The 23,715-nt window shown below is 43.4% G+C and overlaps 1 protein-coding gene across 50 annotated transcripts in view; it reads left to right on the top strand.

Annotated features, from left to right (window-relative positions):
• The first annotated feature begins 6,435 nt into the window (after window positions 1-6,435).
• The window catches only part of LOC110490449 (polycomb protein SCMH1), a 36,339-nt gene continuing 19,059 nt past the window's right edge, over window positions 6,436-23,715 (top strand). For 7 of the 50 annotated variants that reach the window (XR_005036923.2, XR_016486839.1, XR_016486844.1 and 4 more), the window contains exons 1-8: window positions 6,484-6,773; window positions 7,095-7,199; window positions 8,105-8,273; window positions 10,516-10,580; window positions 10,862-10,942; window positions 12,491-12,561; window positions 15,325-15,559; window positions 17,778-17,866. Coding sequence is in view for 15 of the 50 variants with exons in the window: in XM_090200639.1 (XP_090056765.1) it covers window positions 10,556-10,580; window positions 10,862-10,942; window positions 12,491-12,561; window positions 15,325-15,559; window positions 17,778-17,866 (501 nt within the window). In the remaining 35 variants the exon portion in view is untranslated. Of the gene's footprint in view, window positions 6,774-7,094; window positions 7,200-8,031; window positions 8,274-10,515; window positions 10,581-10,861; window positions 10,943-12,490; window positions 12,562-15,324; window positions 15,560-17,777; window positions 17,867-23,715 lie in introns of all 50 variants that reach the window. The other 43 variants (XR_016486816.1, XR_005036906.2, XR_016486837.1 and 40 more) reach the window with 15 other exon arrangements.

The following is a 23,715-nucleotide window of genomic DNA, read 5'->3' as shown; positions in this document are numbered from 1 at the left end:
TTTGTCTGTCTGTGTCTGTCTGTCTTTCTCTGTCTGTCTGTGTCTGTCTGTCTTTCACTGTCTGTGTCTGTCTGTCTTTGTCTGTCTGTCTTTGTCTGTCTGTGTCTGTTTGTCTGTCTGTCTGTCTTTCTCTGTCTGTGTCTGTCTGTCTGTCTGTCTGTCTGTCTGTCTGTCTGTCTGTCTTTGTCTGTCTGTCTGTCTGTCTTTGTCTGTCTGTCTGTCTGTCTGTCTGTCTTTGTCTGTCTGTCTGTCTTTGTCTGTGTCTGTCTGTCTGTCTGTGTCTGTCTGTCTTTCTGTCTGTCTTTGTCTGTCTGTCTTTGTCTGTCTGTCTGTCTGTGTCTGTCTGTGTCTGTCTGTCTGTCTGTCTGTCTGTCTGTCTGTGTCTGTCTGTCTGTCTTTCTCTGTCTGTCTGTCTGTCTTTCTCTGTCTGTGTCTGTCTGTCTTTCTCTGTCTGTGTCTGTCTGTCTTTCTCTGTCTGTGTCTGTCTGTCTTTCTCTGTCTGTCTGTCTTTCTCTGTGTGTCTGTCTTTCTCTGTCTGTGTCTGTCTGTCTGTCTTTCTCTGTCTGTCTGTCTTTCTCTGTCTGTGTCTGTCTGTCTTTCTCTGTCTGTCTGTCTGTCTGTCTTTGTCTGTCTGTGTCTGTCTGTCTGTCTGTGTCTGTCTGTCTTTCTCTGTCTGTGTCTGTCTGTCTTTGTCTGTCTGTCTTTCTCTGTCTGTGTCTGTCTGTCTGTCTGTCTGTCTGTGTCTGTCTGTCTTTCTCTGTCTGTGTCTGTCTGTCTGTCTGTCTGTCTTTGTCTGTCTGTCTGTCTGTCTGTCTTTGTCTGTCTGTCTGTCTGTCTGTCTGTCTGTCTGTCTTTGTCTGTGTCTGTCTGTCTGTCTGTCTGTCTTTGTCTGTGTCTGTCTGTCTGTCTGTCTGTCTGTCTGTGTCTGTCTGTCTGTCTGTCTGTCTGTCTGTGTCTGTCTGTCTGTCTGTCTGTCTGTCTGTCTGTCTGTCTTTGTCTGTCTGTCTTTGTCTGTCTTTGTCTGTCTGTCTGTCTGTGTCTGTCTGTGTCTGTCTGTCTGTCTGTCTGTCTGTCTGTCTGTGTCTGTCTGTCTGTCTTTCTCTGTCTGTCTGTCTGTCTTTCTCTGTCTGTGTCTGTCTGTCTTTCTCTGTCTGTGTCTGTCTGTCTTTGTCTGTCTGTGTCTGTCTGTCTTTGTCTGTGTGTCTGTCTGTCTTTGTCTGTCTGTCTGTCTGTCTGTCTTTGTCTGTCTGTGTCTGTCTGTCTTTCTCTGTCTGTCTTTCTCTGTCTGTGTCTGTCTGTCTTTCTCTGTCTGTGTCTGTCTGTCTTTCTCTGTCTGTCTTTCTCTGTCTGTGTCTGTCTGTCTTTCTCTGTCTGTGTCTGTCTGTCTTTCTCTGTGTGTCTGTCTGTCTGTCTGTCTGTGTCTGTCTGTCTTTCTCTGTCTGTGTCTGTCTGTCTTTCTCTGTCTGTCTGTGTCTGTCTGTCTTTGTCTGTGTCTGTCTGTCTTTGTCTGTCTGTCTGTCTGTCTTTGTCTGTCTGTGTCTGTCTGTCTGTCTGTCTGTGTCTGTCTGTCTTTCTCTGTCTGTCTGTCTTTCTCTGTCTGTCTGTGTCTGTCTGTCTTTCTCTGTCTGTCTGTGTCTGTCTGTCTTTCTCTGTCTGTGTCTGTCTGTCTTTGTCTGTCTGTGTCTGTCTGTCTGTCTGTCTGTCTTTGTCTGTCTGTCTGTCTTTGTCTGTCTGTCTGTCTTTGTCTGTCTGTGTCTGTCTGTCTTTCTCTGTCTGTGTCTGTCTGTCTTTCTCTGTCTGTGTCTGTCTGTCTTTCTCTGTCTGTCTGTCTGTCTTTCTCTGTCTGTGTCTGTCTGTCTTTCTCTGTCTGTGTCTGTCTGTCTTTCTCTGTCTGTGTCTGTCTGTCTTTCTCTGTCTGTGTCTGTCTGTCTTTCTCTGTCTGTGTCTGTCTGTCTTTCTCTGTCTGTGTCTGTCTGTCTTTCTCTGTCTGTGTCTTTCTGTCTTTCTGTCTGTCTGTCTGTCTGTCTGTCTGTCTGTCTGTCTGTCTGTGTGTCTGTGTGTCTGTGTGTCTGTGTGTCTGTGTGTCTGTGTGTCTTTGTCTGTCTGTCTGTCTGTCTGTCTGTCTGTCTGTCTGTCTGTCTTTGTCTGTCTGTCTGTCTGTCTTTCTCTTTCTCTGTCTGTGTCTGTCTGTCTTTCTGTGTCTGTCTGTCTTTCTCTGTCTGTCTGTGTCTGTCTGTCTTTCTCTGTCTGTGTCTGTCTGTCTTTCTCTGTCTGTGTCTGTCTGTCTTTCTCTGTCTGTCTGTGTCTGTCTGTCTTTCTCTGTCTGTGTCTGTCTGTCTTTCTCTGTCTGTGTCTGTCTGTCTTTCTCTGTCTGTGTCTGTCTGTCTTTCTCTGTCTGTGTCTGTCTGTCTTTCTCTGTCTGTGTCTGTCTGTCTTTCTCTGTCTGTGTCTGTCTGTCTTTCTCTCTCTGTGTGTCTGTGTGTCTGTGTGTCTGTGTGTCTGTCTGTCTTTCTCTGTCTGTGTCTGTCTGTCTTTCTCTGTCTGTGTCTGTCTGTCTTTCTCTGTCTGTGTCTGTCTGTCTTTCTCTGTCTGTCTGTCTGTCTTTCTCTGTCTGTGTCTGTCTGTCTTTCTCTCTCTGTGTGTCTGTGTGTCTGTGTGTCTGTCTGTGTCTGTCTGTCTTTCTCTGTCTGTGTCTGTCTGTCTTTCTCTGTCTGTGTCTGTCTGTCTTTCTCTGTCTGTGTCTGTCTGTCTTTCTCTGTCTGTGTCTGTCTGTCTTTCTCTGTCTGTGTCTGTCTGTCTTTCTCTGTCTGTGTCTGTCTGTCTTTCTCTGTCTGTGTCTGTCTGTCTTTCTCTGTCTGTGTCTGTCTTTCTCTCTCTGTGTGTCTGTGTGTCTGTGTGTCTGTCTGTGTCTGTCTGTCTGTCTTTCTCTGTCTGTGTCTGTCTGTCTTTCTCTGTCTGTGTCTGTCTGTCTTTCTCTGTCTGTCTTTCTCTGTCTTTCTCTGTCTGTGTCTGTCTGTCTTTCTCTGTCTTTCTCTGTCTGTGTCTGTCTGTCTGTCTGTCTGTCTGTCTTTCTCTGTCTGTCTGTCTGTCTGTCTGTCTTTCTCTGTCTGTGTCTGTCTGTGTCTGTCTGTCTTTCTCTCTCTGTGTGTCTGTGTGTCTGTCTGTCTTTCTCTGTCTGTGTCTGTCTGTCTTTCTCTGTCTGTGTCTGTCTGTCTTTCTCTGTCTGTGTCTGTCTGTCTTTCTCTGTCTGTGTCTGTCTGTCTTTCTCTGTCTGTGTCTGTCTGTCTTTCTCTGTCTGTGTCTGTCTGTCTTTCTCTGTCTGTGTCTGTCTGTCTTTCTCTGTCTTTCTCTGTCTGTGTCTGTCTGTCTTTCTCTGTCTTTCTCTGTCTGTGTCTGTCTGTCTGTCTGTCTGTCTGTCTGTCTGTCTGTCTTTCTCTGTCTTTCTCTGTCTGTCTGTCTGTCTGTCTTTCTCTGTCTGTCTGTCTGTCTTTGTCTGTCTGTCTGTGTGTCTGTCTGTGTCTGTCTGTCTTTCTCTCTCTGTGTGTCTGTGTGTCTGTGTGTCTGTCTGTCTTTCTCTGTCTGTGTCTGTCTGTCTTTCTCTGTCTGTGTCTGTCTGTCTTTCTCTGTCTGTGTCTGTCTGTCTTTCTCTGTCTGTGTCTGTCTGTCTTTCTCTGTCTGTGTCTGTCTGTCTTTCTCTGTCTGTGTCTGTCTGTCTTTCTCTGTCTGTCTTTCTCTGTCTGTGTCTGTCTGTCTTTCTCTCTCTGTGTGTCTGTGTGTCTGTCTGTCTTTCTCTGTCTGTGTCTGTCTGTCTTTCTCTGTCTGTCTGTCTGTCTGTCTTTCTCTGTCTGTGTCTGTCTGTCTTTCTCTGTCTGTGTCTGTCTGTCTTTCTCTGTCTGTGTCTGTCTGTCTTTCTCTGTCTGTGTCTGTCTGTCTTTCTCTGTCTGTGTCTGTCTGTCTTTCTCTGTCTGTGTCTGTCTGTCTTTCTCTGTCTGTGTCTGTCTGTCTTTCTCTGTGTCTGTGTCTGTCTGTCTTTCTCTGTGTCTGTGTCTGTCTGTCTTTCTCTGTGTCTGTGTCTGTCTGTCTTTGTCTGTGTCTGTGTCTGTCTGTCTTTGTCTGTCTGTCTGTCTTTCTCTGTCTGTTTCTGTCTGTCTTTCTCTGTCTGTGTCTGTCTGTCTTTCTCTCTCTGTGTCTGTCTGTCTTTCTCTCTCTGTGTCTGTCTGTCTGTCTTTCTCTGTCTGTGTCTGTCTGTCTTTCTCTGTCTGTGTCTGTCTGTCTTTCTCTGTCTGTGTCTGTCTGTCTTTCTCTGTCTGTGTCTGTCTGTCTTTCTCTGTCTGTGTCTGTCTGTCTTTCTCTGTCTGTGTCTGTCTGTCTTTCTCTGTCTGTGTCTGTCTGTCTTTCTCTGTGTCTGTGTCTGTCTGTCTTTCTCTGTGTCTGTGTCTGTCTGTCTTTCTCTGTGTCTGTGTCTGTCTGTCTTTGTCTGTGTCTGTGTCTGTCTGTCTTTGTCTGTCTGTCTGTCTTTCTCTGTCTGTTTCTGTCTGTCTTTCTCTGTCTGTGTCTGTCTGTCTTTCTCTCTCTGTGTCTGTCTGTCTTTCTCTCTCTGTGTCTGTCTGTCTGTCTTTCTCTGTCTTTCTCTGTCTGTGTCTGTCTGTCTTTCTCTGTCTGTGTCTGTCTGTCTTTCTCTGTCTGTGTCTGTCTGTCTTTCTCTGTCTGTGTCTGTCTGTCTTTCTCTGTCTGTGTCTGTCTGTCTTTCTCTGTCTGTGTCTGTCTGTCTTTCTCTGTCTTTCTCTGTCTGTGTCTGTCTGTCTTTCTCTGTGTCTGTGTCTGTCTGTCTGTCTTTCTCTGTCTGTCTGTCTTTCTCTGTCTGTGTCTGTCTGTCTTTCTCTGTCTGTGTCTGTCTGTCTTTCTGTCTGTCTGTCTGTGTGTCTGTGTGTCTGTGTGTCTTTGTGTCTGTCTGTCTTTCTCTGTCTGTGTCTGTCTGTCTTTCTCTGTCTGTGTCTGTCTGTCTTTCTCTGTGTCTGTCTGTCTTTCTCTGTGTCTGTGTCTGTCTGTCTTTCTCTGTCTGTCTGTCTTTCTCTGTCTGTGTCTGTCTGTCTTTCTCTGTCTGTGTCTGTCTGTCTGTCTGTCTGTGTGTCTGTGTGTCTGTGTGTCTTTGTGTCTGTCTGTCTGTCTTTCTCTGTCTGTGTCTGTCTTTCTCTGTCTGTGTCTGTCTTTCTCTGTCTGTGTCTGTCTGTCTTTCTCTGTCTGTGTCTGTCTGTCTTTCTCTGTGTCTGTCTGTCTTTCTCTGTGTCTGTCTGTCTTTCTCTGTGTCTGTGTCTGTCTGTCTTTCTCTGTCTGTCTGTCTTTCTCTGTCTGTGTCTGTCTGTCTTTCTCTGTCTGTGTCTGTCTGTCTTTCTGTCTGTCTGTCTGTGTGTCTGTGTGTCTTTGTGTCTGTCTGTCTGTCTTTCTCTGTCTGTGTCTGTCTGTCTTTCTCTGTCTGTGTCTGTCTGTCTTTCTCTGTCTGTCTGTCTTTCTCTGTCTGTGTCTGTCTGTCTTTCTCTGTCTGTGTCTGTCTGTCTTTCTCTGTCTGTGTCTGTCTGTGTCTGTCTGTCTTTCTCTGTCTGTCTGTGTGTCTGTCTTTCTCTGTGTCTGTGTCTGTCTGTCTGTCTTTCTCTGTGTCTGTGTCTGTCTGTCTTTCTCTGTGTCTGTGTCTGTCTGTCTTTCTCTGTCTGTCTGTCTTTCTCTGTCTGTGTCTGTCTGTCTTTCTCTGTCTGTGTCTGTCTGTCTTTCTCTGTCTTTCTCTGTCTTTCTCTGTCTTTCTCTGTCTTTCTCTGTCTTTCTCTGTCTTTGTAGTGATGAGGCACTGGATAAGGTTTTGGTGTTATACAACACAGTGTGGGAGGAGGGGTATCTACCAGGCAGTTGGAAGGAGGCAGTAGTGGTACCAATCCGGAAGCCAGGGAAGGACCCAACGAGGCCAACTAGCTATCGGCTAATAGCTTTAATATTACATGTATGTAATATTATGGAATGTATGATTCGAGCAAGGGGCTAGTATCGCCACATCACAGTGGGTTCAGGAAGGGGAACTATGGACCCAGTGCTCTGCTTAGAATTATTCGATTTAGAATTATTAATTTATTAAACCTTTATTTTACTAGGCAAGTCATTTAAGAACAAATTCTTATTTACAATGATGGCCTACCCCGGCCAAAACTGGACAACGCTGGGCCAATTGTGCGCCACCCTATGGGACTCCCAATCACGGCCAGATGTGATTCAGCCTGGAATCGAACCAGGGACTGTAGCGACACCTCTTGCACTGAAATACAGTGCCTTAGACCTCTTAGTCCTTAAATGTGATTGGAAAGCATCCAACGGGAAAGTGTGTTATCTTTTTTAATAGCAACGGAGTTGGCAGGTAGGATTTAGTTTCTCCCCGTCTCTAGCCCACACTCCAGTACAGTAGGTGGCGGTAATGCACCATAACGTTGGATGCCAACCGCCGATACAAATTTAAAGAAGAAAAAACATGGCGGACAGCCACTAGCTCAATCCACATAAAACAATACACAAACATTTCAAAGCAAGGTAAACAGACTAATATATTGTTTACACGCTATACTCTTTTTAACAAACACATGTTTTAGCTGGTAATTTAGCTAGCATTTATTGATGATGATGTATTTATAATCAGGCCAACGATAGATGGCGAAAATTAAGTCTTCCCGTTAGCGTGCTGTGTTGACGGAGCTAGCTATCTGTTGTTCGAGCATGTCCATGTTATTAGCTTGGAGGTAGGTACCTCTTCTTATCCTCACTCTTAAATAAACATATTTGCTGGCTGAATTTCTTGCTAGCGTGATGAATTGCTTGGCTTTTGTGTTTTCCCATGTGTTGGCTTTGTGTTTTGAATGGAACCATTTATCTTATCCTAGCTAGGCTAACTTAAAAATCGGTATTTTAGTCATATTAAACGGACTAATGATGGTAGCCAATTTTCCTTATAGATAGTACAGCATTGGCATGGGTCATTATCAATAATAGTGGTAGTAGAAGCGAGCTGGTTGGTCTGTCCTACCTAGTAGTTAATGACGCTGTTATTTTTTTCTGGGAAGGAAAAAGGAGGGAGCTGGTCGACTTCCCCTTGACGCAACGAAAAAGGCGCACTTCTATTGAGAGAACCAACTGAATACACTTTTGAAGACTGTTATGATCTTAAGGTTTTTTATTGCATATTATAATTATTATTTGTTTGTCTTCTCCATTTCTATAGCCTAGTATTACACATTTGAAACCGTTATAGCCTAGTATTGCATCTTTTAAACCGTTATTTATGACCACTTGTCAGTCCAATGTAAACTTAACTAATGGTAGCTAGCATGCAAACTTACAGTAACTGAGTTTAAGGCTAGCTTAATTTAGAAGTCTATTTGATTGCCAGCTGAAATTATGTAGCTAGCTACTTTGCTAGCTTGATACAGTTACTGATGCAGTGCTGCTGGTGTGTATGAATAGTCAGCAATCTGTTATTCTAAACCAGTTAAGGAGAAAAAACAAAGTCTGCAAGGATACTTTGTTGTTGATATATCTTTAAATGGTTGGCGTGTTTAGTGTGGCTACTTGGTAAATATGCATTAATTAGTCAATTTGCCTTTATCTGCTATTCATTTCAATGACCTGGCTGCATGCATTGTATAAACACAGGATTCGTGAGTAGCTGTGACTGCAAATCTAGTCTACTTTGAGGACCAATATAATTTCAGCCACTTGTTTGTTTGTCTGACCTAATGACCTGTGTGTCGTAGCCAACTGGTAGTTAACCTAAGCTCAGGGTTAGGGGCCAAATCCTCTCAAGTCAAGGATAGCCAGCCAGACATCCCCTGTTCTTAACTGACTTGCCTAGTTAAATAAAGGTAAAAGAAAAATCATTCACAGTGTACTGTGTCATAAACAACACTGACTTTAGATCATTTTTAAGATCCAAAACAGATGGTGACCGCTTGAAATGAATACCCTATATTGGCTATAATGTTACCCATTCTGTTTCTCCAGTCTGGCTCCTCTTGTTTTGTCAATACCCCAACGGGTGAGTTTTCTGATTCTCCCAGAGCTGCTGTGTCAACAGTGAGCCCTGAGTGTGTTTGGGTGGGTGCCCGAGGTCTGCTGACAGCTGGGGCCACATCTTTGTTGTACCCTGTCGTCTGCCTCCAACGCCAACCCCCTGCCTGGCCGACAGAAGTGGAGAGCGTTAAGCGCAATCCGTGGGGAAGTCAACCTGAGCATCCACAAATGAAGTTAGTCATTGCCAAATGAAACACGTCCATAATTATCCTTACGGTCTATATGTTGGAGTTCATGCTTTTTGAAACGTATAAGTAGGAAATTGTATGAATTTTGAACATTACAGGAGGCCAAGTCAAAGATATTTCAGTCAATTGTATTTCATGGCTTTTCGGCTCTGGGAGGAGGAGGGGGATGGGCACGGCCTAAGGTTGGAAGGTATCCAACCTTAGGTGGTCAGTGTTGGTCAGTGTTTCCCTTATATGCATTCAGCAGCGAGTCAACAATGCTGCTAAATCGTGGCAAAAATCACTGCAAAAAAAAAGAGTTTATTACACTGAAAAAAAATGTTTCATGAGCTGAAATTAAAGATCCCAGAAATGTTCCATATGCACAAAAAGCTTATTTCTCTAAAATGTTATGGACAAAATTTGTTTATATCCCTGTTAGTCAGAATTTCTACTTTGCCAAGATAATCCACCTTACAGGTGTGGCATATCAAGAAGCTTGCAGTACGTCCAACCCGGCCTCAACCGCAGGCCACGTGTATTGTGTCGTGTGGGTGAGCGGTTTGTTGATGTCAACGTTGTGAACAGAGTGCCCCATTGTAGTGGTGGGGTTATGGTATGGGCAGGCATAAGCTACGGACAACGAACACAATTTCATTTTATCAATGGCAATTTGAGTACACAGAGACACTGATGAGATTGTGAGGGCCATTGTCGTGCCATTCATCCGTCACCATCCTCTCATGTTTCAGCATAATGCCCGGCCCCATGTCGCAAGGATCTGTACACAATCCCTGGAAGCTGAAAGTGTCCCAGTTCTTCCATGGCCTGCATATTCACAGGACATGTCATCCGTTGAGCATGTTTGGGATGCTCTGTAACGTGTACGATAGCGTGTTCCAGTTCCCCGCCAATATCCAGAAACTTCACACAGCCATTGAAGAGGAGTGGGACAACATTGCACAGGCCACAATCAACAGCTTGATCAACTCTATGTGAAGGCGATGTGTCACGCTGCACACCAGATGCTGACAGGTTCTGACCCACGCCCCTACTTTTTTTTTTAAGGTATTTGTGACCAACAGATGCATATCTGTATTCCCCGTTATGTGAAATTGACTGATTTGCTTAGGAACTGTAACTCAGTAAAATCTTTGAAATGGTTGCATGTTGCGTTTTATATTTTTGTAGCTTATACTTTCCCATTCCTTTACCCCACCACCACCTTGTGGCGCTCTGTTCACAACATTGACATCTGCAAACCGCTCGCCCACACAACGCCATACACGCTTGTCTGCCATCTGCCCGGTACAGTTGAATCTGGGATTCATCCATAAAGAGCACACTTCTTTAGCGTGCCAGTGGCCATCGGAGGTGAGCATTTGCCTTATGAGGTCGGTTACGACGCCAAACTGCAGTCAGGTCAAGACCCTGGTGAGGACGAGCTTCCCTGAGACGGTTTCTGACAGTTTGTGCAGAAATTCTTTGGTTGTGAAAACCCACAGTTTCACCAGCTGTCCAGGTGAACGATTCCACAGGTGAAAAAGTCCTGGGCTAGCATGGTTACACGTGGTCTGTGATTTGTGTGGCCGGTTGGACGTACTGCCAAATTCTCTAAAACAAGTTTGGAGGTAGAGAAATAAACATTAAATTCTCTGGCAACAGCTCTGGTGGACATTCCTGCAGTCAGCATTCCAATTGCACACTCCCTCAACTTGAGACATCTGTGGCATTGTGTTGTGTTACAAAACTGCACATTTTGGAATGGCCTTCTATTGTCCCCAGCACAAGGTGCACCTGTGTAATGATCATACTGTTTAATCAGCTTCTTGATATGCCACCCCTGTCAGTTGGATGGATTACTTTAGCAAAGTAGAAAGGCTCACTAACAGGTATGTACAACTTGTGCACAAGATTTGAGAGAGAAGCTTTTTGTGCACGTGGGTAATTTCTGGGATCTTTTATTTCAGTTCATCAACACTTTAATTTCTATTTTGCTTGTCCATTCTGTTAGAAATTAAATTTAGATTTGTGCGTGCAAATGTAATGTCCATAATGCTGGAATCACCCTTAAAAGGCTAACCAGGCTAGCACTAGTATAGGCTACACCAGACTGGCTTCTTGAACACAATAATGTACAAAAAAGGTCCATATTGGACCTAAATTCTGACCTAACATGAAGAGGGAAGTATCAAATGGTTTGTGTTTACTTCAATGTTTTTTTTCCCCTCTCGTTTCCCTTCTTTAGAGAGTGGACTATTGTGTCTTGAACTTAGTATTACTGGAGCATGAAGAAACCAGTGCCACAAAAAGGTAATGTCATGTTAAGAAATGGAATGCAATTGTCCATTTGAAAAGCATAATGTACATCTTCTAAGGATGCTGCTCAAGAAGGGTCCTCTATTTAGCCTACTTTAATGTGTGTATAGAAGTCTCAGATGCTGATGTGATAGTTTGGCCTCACACATCTCATTGACTGTTGCTAAAGATCAAGTGTATTTATTCTAGTTATGAATAGATAGTTTCATTGAATGGTGTCGGCTAGCCTTTGAGGTTAAGTGTGTCTCCGAAACCTTGTGCCCTGCTCTCTCTAGCTATTGAGTGGAGAGATGGCAGGCGGATCAAGCATGCCCGAAGTGGCCGTCCATCCCGGGTCCCATCGCAGTACCAAGGAGGTACATTATCACACACACCAACTTTCTCAGATGAATCACTGCTGAATGAAAACAACATTATGAATCAAACGCATACATATCAGTCATAACCAGGGGTTGGAACAAATTATTTTCCAATTGTTTCGTTCTGAACAGAACCACCATTTTTTTTTCGTTCCGTTCCGCCTTTCCGGCCAGCAAAATAAAGTTCTGAACCGGTTCGAATCCCCAAAAAGTACCGCTTTATATTATTTTCTGTACCTTTTTTTAACCTGTTGAATCATTTTTTATTTTCTACATTTAGCTCATTAAATTATTGCGACTGAAATTTTGCGGGGTGAGGAGAGAGCAGCAGGGGGCTGAGGAGGAGGCTTGAAGCACTGGGCATCTTATGACATGCATTATCTGGTCCCCAGAATTATACCTAGGAGGAGCGGCTTCTATAGAGGAACTTTGAATGTCCTTTGAACTATATAGCTAAAAAGCTTGCGCAAAGCGGCACCAGAATTAAAAACATGTCTTACCTTTTTGTGTAATAAATCTTAACGTGAAACGTGATAACTAGGTCTATAGTATCCTTAACTAGCATTGAAAAAGTTAATCCATTCTTCTCTTGCTAATTAAAAATCTCTCTCCCTATCATCTGAATCACGCTTGTAATGTCAGTACAGTAGCCGATACTTCGGAGGGGCAGGTAGGCTAAACACACACACACACACTGGAAAATATTTTCAACTTGCAAGCAGATACTGGAATATGTTTCTGAGTGACTGAGTGAGGGCTTTGCTTAGATTGTTTTGAAATATCGGTTCTGTTCCGAAACAGTATGGATCACTTTCTAACCCGTTTCTGTTCCTTGAAAAAATGTCGCTGTTTTCGGTTCTGTTCCCTGAACCGGTTCCAACCCCTGGCTATAACACTGTTCTAAAGGCGTCAGCTTGCTTCAGGTGGCTGGCGACTAGCCCAAGTCGGCTAGGGGAACCGAACAAGTGTGCTAAGCATTCTACCTTAAAATACCTTCGCTTGAAAAATGAGAAGAAAGCGGCAATAGTACTGTTTGTCCATTTTGAGATGCCGTAGTCAGTATACACTTCCCCCCAAAAAAGTCAGAATTAGTCTAAGAAATCTGTAATTAATTTGGACGTTTTTGCAGAGGCGATCTTAGTCACGCAATTTTACATCTAACGAAGATATTTGGTGCAGTATTTCTCAATGAAAAAATGTGCATGGAAATTAGTCGTCTCTTGTTGAATAACAGCAAAGACGACTGAAGAATCCCTACTGTTCACCAATGAAGGGGCGTAGACTTCAGCTTGCCTCAAGAAAAAAATGTGCCCCCGAACAACCGAGAGAAAAAAAAACCTTACTGAAGTTCAAAACGAACAAACACGTCCCAAAATGTTGTCATAATATATGCACGAACTCTTCCGAACGGTTTCGGCTGGGAAGGATGGGGACACCTTAACACTAGCACATAACATAACACTGAACCCCAAAACCACACCCATTCACACAAAAACATAATGGTAGACAACATAAAGCAGCCATTGTGCTTTTTCTGTCCCACAGGGCACTTCAGTTGGGACAAATACCTAAAGGAAACAGGTGCTAGTGCTGCACCTGCCCACTGCTTCAGACAGGTAAGCCCCCCTAATCAGACTATAGTATATCCTCCTCACCAAAATCTCATGTCAAGGCATGCTACTACCCTATGTGAACCTTCTGCTCCTAAAATTATTTTAAGCCATTCCACAAACCATGGCATTTACAGAGTTTGTAAGAATTATGACCAACAAGCAATATGAGATATAGGTTAACCCTGGCAGCCGAAGTCTCACCAGTGACAATATGCAGCATCTATATGTAGCTCAGGAAGACCAACGTCTTAACCAATGTTCCCTCTAAGCTGCTTGGCTGCGCAACACCAGGACTGCCGCAATGATGAATTGACAGGCGGTGCAAAGACCCACAAATAGATAATTTATCAGCAAGTGGTTGCTTCCTACAACGAGCAGAAAACCTGTATATATCTAGTCTTCTTTGAAAAGTTAGTCAGTGTTGTATTTTGAGACAGGCTTGAAAATGCAAAGTAGCTAATGGGTAGCCTGCGTTTTTGTTTGATTCTCTGTATGGTAATAATAATTAATGTTATTTTGTAAAGTGGTTTCTTCCATCATGCAACACAATGTTCAGTCACCTATTTGGTGTTTAGGCTACAAACCATTTATTATTTGGTGACTTGAGCTTTTGGACAGGTACAAAATCTGTCCTCCTGGTCTGAAGGACAAGTTGCTCAAAGGTTCATGTCAAGCCCTGCATAATGTTTCATGACTGTAGGATATACAGTGCCTTGCGAAAGTATTCGGCCCCCTTGAACTTTGCGACCTTTTGCCACATTTCAGGCTTCAAACATAAAGATATAAAACTGTATTTTTTTGTGAAGAATCAACAACAAGTGGGACACAATCATGAAGTGGAACGACATTTATTGGATATTTCAAACTTTTTTAACAAATTTAAAAACTGAAAAATTGGGCGTGCAAAATTATTCAGCCCCTTTACTTTCAGTGCAGCAAACTCTCTCCAGGAGTTCAGTGAGGATCTCTGAATGATCCAATGTTGACCTAAATGACTAATGATGATAAATACAATCCACCTGTGTGTAATCAAGTCTCTGTATCAATACACCTGCACTGTGATAGTCTCAGAGGTCCGTCAAAAGCGCAGAGAGCATCATGAAGAACAAGGAACACACCAGGCAGGTCCGAGATACTGTTGTGAAGAAGTTTAAAGCCGGATTTGGATACAAAAATATTTCCCAAGCTTTAAACATCCCAAGGAGCACTGTGCAAGCGATAATATTGAAATGGAAGGAGTATCAGACCACTGCAAATCTACCAAGACCTGGCCGTCCCTCTAAACTTTCAGCTCATACAAGGAGAAGACTGATCAGAGATGCAGCCAAGAGGCCCATGATCACTCTGGATGAACTGCAGAGATCTACAGCTGAGGTGGGAGACTCTGTCCATAGGACAACAATCAGTCGTATATTGCACAAATCTGGCCTTTATGGAAGAGTGGCAAGAAGAAAGCCATTTCTTAAAGATATCCATAAAAAGTGTTGTTTAAAGTTTGCCACAAGCCACCTGGGAGACACACCAAACATGTGGAAGAAGGTGCTCTGGTCAGATGAAACCAAAATTGAACTTTTTGGCAACAATGCAAAACGTTATGTTTGGCGTAAAAGCAACACAGCTGAACACACCATCCCCACTGTCAAACATGGTGGTGGCAGCATCATGGTTTGGGCCTGCTTTTCTTCAGCAGGGACAGGGAAGATGGTTAAAATTGATGGGAAGATGGATGGAGCCAAATACAGGACCATTCTGGAAGAGAACCTGATGGAGTCTGCAAAAGACCTGAGACTGGGACGGAGATTTGTCTTCCAACAAGACAATGATCCAAAACATAAAGCAAAATCTACAATGGAATGGTTCAAAAATAAACATATCCAGGTGTTAGAATGGCCAAGTCAAAGTCCAGACCTGAATCCAATCGAGAATCTGTGGAAAGAACTGAAAACTGCTGTTCACAAATGCTCTCCATCCAACCTCACTGAGCTCGAGCTGTTTTGCAAGGAGGAATGGGAAAAAATGTCAGTCTCTCGATGTGCAAAACTGATAGAGACATACCCCAAGCGACTTACAGCTGTAATCGCAGCAAAAGGTGGCGCTACAAAGTATTAACTTAAGGGTGCTGAATAATTTTGCACACCCAATTGTTCAGTTTTTGATTTGTTAAGAAAGTTTGAAATATCCAATAAATATCGTTCCACTTCATGATTGTGTCCCACTTGTTGTTGATTCTTCACAAAAAAATACAGTTTTATATCTTTGTTTGAAGCCTGAAATGTGGCAAAAGGTCGCAAAGTTCAAGGGGGCCGAATACTTTCGCAAGGCACTGTATATATAATAGAAATCAATAGCTATTTCCATGTTGCTCCATTGGTTTTGTTTGTAGGCCTTTTTGATAGGCCTATATTATGCTCTAATAGCCTGCTTGGCTACTGACTAAAACTGTAATTAAAGCGGGTACAGCCAGTGTTTACAGTAAACGTGTGCAAGTTGCACAGAATGCTCACAACATTCACATTTCCACTCACAAGACCTGAAATTTGCTAAGTGGCAGGATTTTTTTAGGAAACCATTAGGCTAAGAAGAAATTCCCTCTTGGGTCGAGGGGTGACACTGATTTCAAGTTGCGTGCAGGGCTACCTCGTCACCACAGCGTGAGTTCAACTCACCTTCGATACTTAGTCTTGCTTGATGCCGTCTTCCTATCTCAGCATGTTGAATCTGTCCAGCACCATTGCATGCCTCTCTGACCTTCCCCTACCTCTCCAGGGTGCAACACCTCCAGTGAATGAGTTCAAGGCGGGCATGAAGCTGGAGGCGCAGGACCCTCGGAATACAACGTCAACCTGCATTGCAACAGTGGTGGGCCTGACGGGATCGCGGCTGCGTCTGCGCCTTGACGGCTCCGACAACAAGAACGACTTCTGGCGCCTGGTGGACTCGTCTGAAATCCAGCCTATCGGCAACTGCGAGAAGAACACGGGCATGCTGCAGCCGCCATTGGGTGAGGAGGAGAGAGAAACACATTTTCACACAGTCACACACACACACACAGTCAGACTCTCGATACTACATACCCATTATGGATATGATGCGCCCTATTTAAAAGAAAAAAATCTTGGATCTTTAAATTGTTTGCTATCACACAGTGCTACTTAACTTCCTCAGTTAGGTTTACACCAGACTGATATACAGTGCCTTGCGAAAGTATTCGGACCCCTTGAACTTTGCGACCTTTTGCCACATTTCAGGCTTTAAACATAAATATATAAAACTGTATTTTTTTGTGAAGAATCAACAACAAGTGGGACACAATCATGAAGTGGAACGACATTTATTGGATATTTCAAACTTTTTTAACAAATCAAAAACTGAAAAATTGGGCGTGCAAAATTATTCAGCCCCTTTACTTTCAGTGCAGCAAACTCTCTCCAGAAGTTCAATAAGGATCTCTGAATGATCCAATGTTGACATAAATGACTAATGATGATAAATACAATCCACCTGTGTGTAATCAAGTCTCTGTATAAATGCACCTGCACTGTGATAGTCTCAGAGGTCCGTTAAAAGCGCAGAGAGCATCATGAAGAACAAGGAACACACCAGGCAGGTCCGAGATACTGTTGTGAAGAAGTTTAAAGGATTTGGATACAAAAATTTGGATACAAAAATATTTCCCAAGCTTTAAACATCCCAAGGAGCACTGTGCAAGCGATAATATTGAAATGGAAGGAGTATCAGACCACTGCAAATCTACCAAGACCTGGCCGTCCCTCTAAACTTTCAGCTCATACAAGGAGAAGACTGATCAGAGATGCAGCCAAGAGGCCCATGATCACTCTGGATGAACTGCAGAGATCTACAGCTGAGGTGGGAGATTCTATCCATAGGACAACAATCAGTCGTATATTGCACAAATCTGGCCTTTATGGAAGAGTGGCAAGAAGAAAGCCATTTCTTAAAGATATAAATAAAAAGTGTTGTTTAAAATTTGCCACAAGCCACCTGGGAGACACACCAAACATGTGGAAGAAGGTGCTCTGGTCAGATGAAACCAAAATTGAACTTTTTGGCAACAATGCAAAACGTTATGTTTGGCGTAAAAGCAACACAGCTGAACACACCATCCCCACTGTCAAACATGGTGGTGGCAGCATCATGGTTTGGGCCTGCTTTTCTTCAGCAGGGACAGGGAAGATGGTTAAAATTGATGGGAAGATGGATGGAGCCAAATACAGGACCATTCTGGAAGAGAACCTGATGGAGTCTGCAAAAGACCTGAGACTGGGACGGAGATTTGTCTTCCAACAAGACAATGATCCAAAACATAAAGCAAAATCTACAATGGAATGGTTCAAAAATAAACATATCCAGGTGTTAGAATGGCCAAGTCAAAGTCCAGACCTGAATCCAATCGAGAATCTGTGGAAAGAACTGAAAACTGCTGTTCACAAATGCTCTCCATCCAACCTCACTGAGCTCGAGCTGTTTTGCAAGGAGGAATGGGAAAAAATTTCAGTCTCTCGATGTGCAAAACTGATAGAGACATACCCCAAGCGACTTACAGCTGTAATCACAGCAAAAGGTGGGGCTACAAAGTATTAACTTAAGGGGGCTGAATAATTTTGCACGTCCAATTTTTCAGTTTTTGATTTGTTAAGAAAGTTTGAAATATCCAATAAATGTCGTTCCACTTCATGATTGTGTCCCACTTGTTGTTGATTCTTCACAAAAAAATACAGTTTTATATCTTTATGTTTGAAGCCTGAAATGTGGCAAAAGGTCGCAGAGTTCAAGGGGTCCGAATACCTTCGCAAGGCACTGTATACTTGGGTCTATTTATTAGTGCACACTGTTGTACAACGTTTTGCAGGAGGAAATATTTTTGTAAATAAACGAGAGTTTCTTATTGGACAAATTAATGTAAGTTCCTCCCTGTTTTGGCCCATTTGCATCCATTTGGTTTCTAGGCTGTATTTATTTTCCAGGCTATATCACAAACGGCCGTGATTGAGAGTCCCACAGGGCGGCGCACAATTGGCCCAGCGTCGTCCGGGTTTGGCCGGTGTAGACCGCCATTGTAAATAAGAATTTGTTCTTAATTGACATGCCCAGTTAAAAAATAAAATAAAAGTAAGTACACCTTTGCGTAATAGTGTGAAGGGTCTCGTCTACTGTGTTTGGATGAGAGTTTTTTGACAGAGTCTGTATTTCTCCCACAGGCTTCCGTCTGAACGCATCCTCCTGGCCCATGTTCCTTCTAAAAACACTAAACGGAGCCGAAATGGCCCCAGCACGCATCTTTCACAAGGTACCTGTCACAAAGCAGCACACGCTCTCGATATAGACCTGTTTATAAGGCATACCTGTACACATATACACACTAAAAATATATACAAAAATAAGACTCATAAATATCAAGAAGAAGTAACAAAGACAAATGGAAACGTGTGTTGATTTGGCACTCAAGCATCAATACATTACCCATCCCCCAACACTGTCAACCAAGAGTCAAGACTACAATACCCATCCCCCAACACTGTCAACCAAGAGTCAAGACTACATTACCCATCCCCCAACACTGTCAACCAAGAGTCAAGACTACATTACCCATCCCCCAACACTGTCGACCAAGAGTCAAGACTACATTACCCATCCCCCAACACTGTCGACCAAGAGTCAAGACTACATTACCCATCCCCCAACACTGTCGACCAAGAGTCAAGCCTACATTACCCATCCCCCAACACTGTCGACCAAGAGTCAAGACTACATTACCCATCCCCCAACACTGTCGACCAAGAGTCAAGACTACATTACCCATCCCCCAACACTGTCGACCAAGAGTCAAGCCTACATTACCCATCCCCCAACACTGTCGACCAAGAGTCAAGACTACATTACCCATCCCCCAACACTGTCGACCAAGAGTCAAGACTACATTACCATCCCCCAACACTGTCGACCAAGAGTCAATACTGCATTACCCATCCCCCAACACTGTCGACCAAGAGTCAAGACTACATTACCCATCCCCCAACACTGTCGACCAAGAGTCAAGACTACATTACCCATCCCCCAACACTGTCGACCAAGAGTCAAGACTACATTACCCATCCCCCAACACTGTCGACCAAGAGTCAAGACTACATTACCCATCCCCCAACACTGTCAACCAAGAGTCAAGACTACATTACCCGTCCCCCAACACTGTCGACCAAGAGTCAAGACTACATTACCCGTCCCCCAACACTGTCGACCAAGAGTCAAGACTACATTACCCGTCCCCCAACACTGTCGACCAAGAGTCAAGACTACATTACCCATCCCCCAACACTGTCGACCAAGAGTCAAGACTACATTACCCATCCCCCAACACTGTCGACCAAGAGTCAAGCCTACATTACCCATCCCCCAACACTGTCGACCAAGAGTCAAGGCTACATTACCCATCCCCCAACACCGTCGACCAAGAGTCAAGACTAAACCAATTCACCTTGGTGGTGTGCAGACTGGTTTTATATTATTCTTAACGATTTCGCACAAACCAGAAAAAAATGCTACAATATGTCTGTGAAACTATACATTCACAGTATAATGAATGAATTGTGGTTTAATTGGTAGCATTTAGTAGTGTGACTGATTTGGCTAATTACATTAGTACTGTACAAAGGTGCGCTATTTGATAGATTTCCCTGCTCCCCCTACCTCTGGCTTCCAGTGGGGAGACCTGAGGGCAACCTACCCCCGCCTCCCTCCCCATCTCACACTTCTGAGTGGGAGACCTTCCCAGGCAGTAGCCTGCATAGCTCACAAACTAGAATCAGGGAGCCCACTCCAACAAGGTTAATTGACCCACAGTCCCACAAGGTGACATGATATCATTGACGTGACGTGCAAATGAGCGATAGAAAACCGATCGCGCAAATGTCAGTTTGATCGCACAACCGCACCGTGCTGCCCCCGGCAAGATGCCGCCCTGGGCGGGTGCCCATTGTTGCCTATACCTAAATTCGCCACTGGGCCTAGCTGTAAAACAGCCGAGGTGATAGAGCAACGACCCTGGAATAAAAACGTAAATGTGTATGGGTGGAGAGAGGTTAACAGGTTTTTACAGGTTTACTCGCTCTGGATTGTCAGTACTGTATGTATTCTTGGCTATCGTGCCATGGCTGTGTCAGTCAATTGTAAGTTAAACTTGTGTATTTCTTTATGGGTAGTGTGATCCCCAAGATACATTTTACTTGCCGGCATTAGTGGCCGTTAGAATCTGTTTCTTTTTCCTTCTTTGTTTTTTTTGTGAGAATTAAACAGGATATAATGATGACTACATGAAATATGTCCTGCATGTAATGGACATTAAGAACTGGTCTTGCGATTATATATATACAATGGCAAGAAAAAGTATGTGAACCCTATGGAATTACCTGGATTTCTGCATAAATTTGACATAAAATTTGATCTGATCTTCATCTGTCACAACAATATAGACAAACACAGTGTGCTTAAACTAACACACAAATTATTGTATTTTTCTTGTTTAGGTTGAATACATAATTTAAACATTCACAGTGTAGGTTGCAAAAAGTATGTGAACCCCTAAAGCTAATTGGAGTCAGGAGTCAACGAACCTGGAGTCGAATCAATGAGACAAGATTGGAGATTTTGGTTAGAGCTGCCCTGCCCCATAAAAACACTCACAGAATTTGAGTTTGCTATTCACAAGAATCATTGCCTGATGTAAACCGTGCCTCGAACAAAAGAGATGTCAGAACTACGATTAAGAATTGTTGCCTTGAGAAATTGAGAAATTTCAGCACAGTTGCTACTCTCCCTAGGAGTGGCCGTCCTGCAAAGATGACTGCAAGAGCACAGCGCAGAATGCTCAATGAGGTTAAGAAGAATGCTAGAGTGTCAGCTAAAGACTTACAGAAATCTCTGGAAGATGCTATCATCTCTGTTGACGAGTCTACAATACGTAAAACACTAAATAAGAATGGTGTTCATTGGAGGACACCATGGAAGAAGCTGCCCAAAAAAAGAAACATCTGAAGTTCGCAAAAGAGCACCTGGATGTTCCACAGCGGTACTGGCAAAATATTCTGTGGACAGATGAAACTAAAGTTGTTGTTTGGAAGGAACACACAACACTGTGTGTGGAGGAAAAAAGGCACAGCACACCAACATCAAAACCTATTCCCAACTGTAAACAATGGTGGAAGGAGCATGATGGTTTGGGGCTGCTTTGCTGCCTCAAGGACTGGACAGTTTGCTATCATCGATGGAAAAATTAATTCCCAAGTGTATCAAGACATTTTGCAGGATAATGTTAGGCTACCTGTCCACCAATTGAAACGCAACAGGACAACAACCCAAAAGACAGAAGTAAATCAACAACAGAATGGCGTGTTCAATAAAGACATGAACAATTATAATTGTGTGTTATTAGTTTAAGCAGACTGTGTTTGTCTAATGTTGTGACCTAGATGATCAGATACCAGTCATTCTAAAGGGTTCACATACAATTGTATCCATTGAACTGAGCAGGCTGGGCTGACATGCTTATAGCCTTGCTAGGACTTTCTAAATATGAGCATGCATTTATAAGATTGTGCTGTTACTATTTCTATGACCTATTATTGTAACTTTTTTTTCACTGTTTTCCCCATGTTATTTCATTAGTTCTCCTAAAAAGCACCCTCATAGATATTTATGTTATCATGGGACTACCCTCATTCCCCTCTGGCCAACGCCAATTGGCGGGCCAAGGGTTTGCATTAGGGTGCAAAGGTGCGTCATGAGTCAGGAAGATGGTCTGATGGTCTTAGTGACAACAGACCTAGACATGGGGGGAGGTTTTAATGGGTGGAATATTAGGACAATTGAAAGTTTACAAAGTTACAGTATGCTTAACAGTGCAAATTATTATGGTACAACTATATTGACACTTAATCATCATGGTGCTTTTTAATGGTAAGTTTACAAACATTGGTTGTGGTAAGTATAATTGAAACTTGGGTATCAATATGGTAAGTGGGAAAATAAGTATAGCCAGTTATAATTGTAATGGCTTAGCAGATCATTAAAAAATATATATTTTGGTGCTTCACAGGATGGTGTTCTTCGGCTTGCAAGCCTCCCCTTTTTTTCCTCCAAACATAACGATGGTCATTATGGCCAAACAGTTCTATTTTTGTTTCATCAGACCAGAGGACATTTCTCCAAAAAGTATGATCTTTGTCCCCATGTGCAGTTGCAAACCGTAGTCTGGCTTTTTTATGGTGGTTTTGGAGCAGTGACTACTTCCTTGCTGAGCGGCCTTTCAGGTTATGTCAATACAGGACTCGTTTTACTGTGGATATAGATAATTTTGTACCTGTTTCCTCCAGCATCTTCACAAGGTCCTTTGCTGTTATTCTGGGATTGATTTGCACTTTTCGCACCAAAGTACGTTCATTCTTAGGGATCAAATCCATTTAACGGGATCGATTTGACAACATCTGGTGAAATGGCAGAGCCCCAAATTCAAATTAAATTATTAGAAATATTTAACTTTCATACAATCACAAGAGTAATACACCTAATTAAAGCTTTACTTCTTGTTAATCCAGCCACCGTGTCAGATTTCAAAAAAGCTTTACGACGAAAGCAAACCATGCTATTATCTGAGGACAGCAAATCAAACATACACAGACAGTCATATTTCATCCCGCCAGGCGCGACACAAAACTCAGAAATTATGATATAATTCATGCCTTACCTTTGACGAGCTTCTTCTGTTGGCACTCCAGTATGTCCCATAAACATCACAAATGGTCCTTTTGTTCGATTAATTCCTTTGTTTTAGCTCCAAAATGCCCATTTATTTGGCGCGTTTGATCCAGTAAAACTCCGGTTCCAACTCGCGCAACATGGCTACAAAATATCTAATAAGTTACCTGTAATCTTTGTCCAAACATTTCAAACAACTTTCCTAATACAACTGTAGGTATTTTTTAACGTAAGTAATACATTTAAGACGGTATAAACTGCGTTCAATAGCGGATAAAATCAAATCAAATTTATTTATATAGCCCTTCGTACATCAGCTGATATCTCAAAGTGCTGTACAGAAACCCAGCCTAAAACCCCAAACAGCAAGCAATGCAGGTGTAGAAGCACGGTGGCTAGGAAAAACTCCCTAGAAAGGCCAAAACCTAGGAAGAAACCTAGAGAGGAACCAGGCTATGTGGGGTGGCCAGTCCTCTTCTGGCTGTGCCGGGTGGAGATTATCAGAACATGGCAAAGATGTTCAAATGTTCATAAATGACCAGCATGGTCGAATAATAATAAGGCAGAACAGTTTAAACTGGAGCAGCAGCACGGTCAGGTGGACTGGGGACAGCAAGGAGTCATCATGTCAGGTATTCCTGGGGCATGGTGCTAGGGCTCAGGTCCTCCGAGAGAGAGAAAGAAAGAGAGAATTAGAGAGAGCATATGTGGGATGGCCAGTCCTCTTCTGGCTGTGCTGGGTGGAGATTATAACAGAACATGGCCAAGATGTTCAAATGTTCATAAATGACCAGCATGGTCGAATAATAATAAGGCAGAACAGTTGAAACTGGAGCAGCAGCACGGCCAGGTGGACTGGGGACAGCAAGGAGTCATCATGTCAGGTAGTCCTGGGTCATGGTCCTAGGGCTCAGGTCCTCCGAGAGAGAGAAAGAAAGAGAGAAGGAGAGAATTAGAGAACACACACTTAGATTCACACAGGACACCGAATAGGACAGGAGAAGTACTCCAGATATAACAAACTGACCCTAGCCCCCCGACACATAAACTACTGCAGCATAAATACTGGAGGCTGAGACGGGAGGGGTCAGGAGACACTGTGGCCCCATCCGAGGACACCCCCGGACAGGGCCAAACAGGAAGGATATAACCCCACCCACTTTGCCAAAGCACAGCCCCCACACCACTAGAGGGATATCTTCAACCACCAACTTACCATCCTGAGACAAGGCTGAGTATAGCCCACAAAGACCTCCGCCTCGGCACAACCCAAGGGGGGGGGGGGGCGCCAACCCAGACAGGATGACCACATCAGTGAATCAACCCACTCAGGTGACGCACCCCCTCCAGGGACGGCATGAGAGAGCCCCAGTAGCCAGTGACTCAGCC

This window comes from Oncorhynchus mykiss, chromosome 2 (genome assembly GCF_057628025.1).
Source record: "Oncorhynchus mykiss isolate SJ-2025 chromosome 2, ASM5762802v1, whole genome shotgun sequence".
NCBI classification, from domain to species: Eukaryota; Metazoa; Chordata; class Actinopteri; order Salmoniformes; family Salmonidae; genus Oncorhynchus; species Oncorhynchus mykiss.
This window is presented reverse-complemented; position numbering and strand designations above follow the sequence as displayed.